The 4,300-nt window shown below is 41.3% G+C and overlaps 1 protein-coding gene across 1 annotated transcript; it reads left to right on the top strand.

Annotated features, from left to right (window-relative positions):
• Positions 1 to 1,400: 1,400 nt before the first annotated feature.
• Positions 1,401 to 2,680, top strand: LOC311149798 (N-acetyltransferase 8-like; the record flags this gene model as incomplete). Its single annotated transcript, XM_084187025.1, has 2 exons — positions 1,401 to 1,419; positions 1,935 to 2,680. 2 exons carry the CDS (start codon positions 1,401 to 1,403, stop codon positions 2,678 to 2,680), a joined length of 765 nt encoding a protein of 254 aa, XP_084043151.1.
• Between the last annotated feature and the right edge of the window lie 1,620 nt (positions 2,681 to 4,300).

The raw sequence follows: 4,300 nt of genomic DNA, 5'->3' as shown, positions 1-4,300 counted from the left end.
GACACGCTGCTTGGTCCAGTGTTGGTGGGATCTTCTGTCACGATCGTCGGATACAGAGGACCAAGGCGCAGCGTGGAAGGTGAATATATTTAATAAATAATGGTTATACGAACAAAACAACAAACGATACGTGACGTCCAAAGGTGCAAAACACAAACCTACACAGGAACAAGATCCCACAAACACTGTGGGAAAACTGGCTGCTTAAGTATGGTTCCCAATCAGAGACAACAAGCAACAGCTGATACACGTTGCCTCTGATTGAGAACCACACTGGCCAACATAGAACTACAAAACTAGAACGAAAAACAAATGAAAACTCACACCCTGGCTCAACATACTAGAGTCCCCAGAGCCAGGGCGTGACAGATCACAACAATACAGGGGCCTTCAAACCACTTTAATGTCAAATGTAAATGGGTTGTTTGGTGTAGACATAGGCTATATGGGATACTGTTCATTCAAACATTCACTGTTGTATCCTCATGTAGCCTATGTAGCTTAATGCAGATTTGTTGGTATCCTTGTCTACAGTGAATAACAGTCTATAGGTACTGTACTGCCTTTGCTTGTCACACCAAGAAATTCCTTCCATGAATCATTTTATTAACAAAAGCGCAGTGGTCTAATCTCCCGAGTGGCGCAGTGGTCTAAGGCACTGCATCGCAGTGCTAGCTGTGCCACTAGAGATCCTGGTTCGCATCCAGGCTCTGTCGTAGCCGGCCGCGACCGGGAGACCCATGGGGCGGCGCACAATTGGCTCAGCGTCATCCAGGGTAGGGGAGGGAATGACCGGCAGGGATGTAGCTCAGTTGGTAGAGCATGGCGTTTGCAACGCCAGGGATGTGGGTTCGATTCCCATGGGGGGCCAGTATAAAAAATGATGTATGCACTCACTAACTGTAAGTCGCTCTGGATAAGAGCGTCTGCTAAATGACTTAAATGTAAATGTAATAAGGGAGAAATTAAATGGGTCCTTAAATGAAGCAGAAGCCTACATTTAATAATTTGTACAAACTTGCAATAGTTTAGATGGTGATTTATTTCAATGAGAAATTCTGCCTAATCATTTTACTTTCACATTCAGCAAATGTCAAATTATTGCATTTCATGGATATAATTTTGTATTAATAAAAACAATTCAGAAGTCATACATACAGAGATATGCAACTTACAAGGTCATTGAGGTACACAGGATTTTGCCGCGTGCATGTGTGTACGTGTGAAATAGCGACAGAGCATGCTCAGACTAATTAGCAGCAGCTTTGTGAATTGGTACTTACCACAAACTGTGGCTAAAGTTCACAGAAAGAGAAGGTGAGGAGGGGGAATTGTACCTAAGTGAGTAGCAGTGTGAAAGTAACAAGGAGGAAAAGAAACATTGGAACAGAGAACACAAAATGGAGCAGAAAAATAACTGTAAGTCATATTCTGTTTTTCTGTGTGTGCACTACTAGTGCTAGTTGACTTTAGCTTCTGGTTAGACAAGGAGTGTATGGTTGATGGGGCAATAGTAAAACTGACATGTACTGAGGCTGTGTGACACAGTTTGTGTTCATTTACATATAACTGTTCCGGTTGTCTGTGATTTATATCCTAACTGTATTCATCATAACTTACTTGCGTTGTCCTGATTACTAGTTAGGACCTTTCTTGTCAAAGATGACAGTATCTCAATGTTATCACTTAAATACATAAAGTTTGATTTATTAGTCTCATTTTAGTTGGCAAGATACATTTCATATGCCACTTTGTGTATTCTATAATTACCTGGTTTTTAGTGTATAAATGATGTTGAAAGGGACTTATTTTACAAACTGTTATGTGAGCCCATTGTGAAGCAAATCCAGCAGGATTGTATAATTGCAAAAAGAGGCAGATAAGTCGCATTGAGCTGAAACACCCCCGTTCCTTCCCCCTTCTCTTTCTCACAGTGCAGTGTTCGATCCGGGAGTACCAGGCCGAGGATAAAGATGCCGTCATCTCATTGTTTCGCAATGGGATTTTGGAACATGTCTATCCAGCTTTCTTCAAGACCATAAGCCACCCAGATCAAATCGGTGTGACCCTAAGCATTTCTATGGCAGGCTACGTGCTAGGTGGAAGCTCCTATTTCATGGCCTTACTCTTCGGAGGAGCGTGGGCTGGTCTCATCTACTACTGCTGCTATGAAATATACGAGGGCTACAGGCTAAGAAGGATGGCCACAGACATGGCCGACATAGAGGCCAGCTTCCTGGACAACCCAGACAACGGCTTCTGGGTGGCGAAGGCTGAGGTCAACGGCAAGTCCAAGGTGGCTGGGCTGGTGGCGGTGGTGGGGAGGAGGGGAGGGGACGAAAATGGAGACAGCTGGAATGGAGGGCCTTTGGGAGGGGTCGATGAGATAGGCCAAGATGAGAGAGATGGAAGCTACGGCGAGGTGCCCCACTTGATTGTGTCGTTCGCCTACCGCAAAAAAGGCCTTGGCTCCCAACTGGCTCATAAGGTCATGGAGTTCTGCAAGGATCGTGGCTTCTCTCATGTTGTCCTGGAAACCAGCTCACCGCAGACAGCAGCGAATGCCCTCTACAGCAAACTAGGCTTCATTCAAACCTCCTGCCACAGTAACACGCACGTTAACCACTGGTTCTCCAAACTAGCCAACATACAAGTGATGCGTATGGAGAAGTACATCTAACAATCCAAAATTAATCTAGCATCATTCAGCCACAGCCACCCATGACAGGACTACCACGGCTATTTCATTTCAATTACTCAAGACAGGCCCTTTTCAATCACGTGGTTCCAATCAAAAGTCAAGCTTACAGATGACAGCCTGTCTCTTGTCCAAACAGTTTGACAACATACTGTACATGTTATAAGGTCATTTTACAATTTGATCAGAAGTAAGGTTTTTTATCTCCTTAGCATACTACTTTTCAGTTGTCTTAATGTATGCAGCATACAGCATATGTTACCTGAAGGCATTGAGAACAGTAAGGCAATTATACCATCCCACCAGTTTGAAGAAACATAATTTATAAAGAAGTTTGCCAATATTACTGAGAAAATTAAATCTCAAATGAATATTTATGAAACAAAGTATTGGATATGTTGCAAAAAAAATAAACAATATCCACATTAAAGTATGGATTGTTCTCTTGTCCACTGAGAAATAACAAGCCTACACAACAAAATACAAAACAGAGTTTATTTTAGGTTTCTTTCTATCCAGGGAAAAATGGAATTCCTTTACCTCAGAGGAATTTCTGCCAGCTGACTTCTAAGACCTCTAAACTCTTTGCTTAAAATAATAATGAAAGATGTAATAGTACGGGAACGTTGAGAGGTTTAAAATTCTTTCAAGCTAGAAAGAAATGAATGTGTGTTGCACAAGACTGGATAAAGAGTGCAGTGTTCAGTGTTCTGCTACTTACATGCCATGTAGGTCATTGCATAAAATGCAGACTGAGATTATAGACATGATCAAACAATACAGGAGAACAGGCTGCATGGGCTTACAGTGCCTTCGGAAAGTATTCAGACCCCTTGACTTTTTCCACATGTTGTTACGTTACAGCCTTATTGTAAAATTGATTAAATAAATACAAATACTCAGCAATTTACACAAAATACCCCATAATGACAAACCGAAAACAAGTTTCTAGAAATGTTTGCGCATTTCTTAAAAATAAAAACCTGAAATATCTTATTTAGATACACTACCGTTCAAAAGTTTGCGGTCACTTAGAAATTTCCTTATTTTCGAAAGAAAAGCAATTTTGTTGTCCATTAAAATAACATAAAATGGATCAGAAATACAGTGTAGACATTGTTAATGTTGTAAATGGCTATTGTAGCTAGAAACGGCTGATTTTCTATGGAATATCTACATATGCATACAGAGTCCTGTGTTCCAGTGGCACGTTGTGTTTGCTAATCCAAGTTTATCATTTTAAAAGGTTAATTGATCATTAGAAAACCCTTTTGCAATTATGTTAGCACAGCTGAAACTGTTGTTCTGAATAAATAAGCAATAAAACTGGCCTTCTTGAGACTAGTTGAGTATCTGGAGCATCAGCAATTGTGGGCTCGATTACAGGCTCAAAATGGCCAGAAACAAAGAACTTTCTTCTGAAACTCGTCAGTCTATTCTTGTTCTGAGAAATGAAGGCTATTCCATGCGAGAAATTGCCAAGAAACTGAAAATCTCATACAACGCTGTGTACTACTCCCTTCACAGAACAGTCAAACTGGCTCTAACCAGAATAGAAAGAGGAGTCGGAGGCCCCGGTGCACAACTGAGCAAGAGGACAAA

The sequence above is a fragment of the Coregonus lavaretus genome (assembly GCF_964263955.1).
Source record: "Coregonus lavaretus genome assembly, chromosome: 22".
Classification (NCBI taxonomy): domain Eukaryota; kingdom Metazoa; phylum Chordata; class Actinopteri; order Salmoniformes; family Salmonidae; genus Coregonus; species Coregonus lavaretus.
This window is presented reverse-complemented; position numbering and strand designations above follow the sequence as displayed.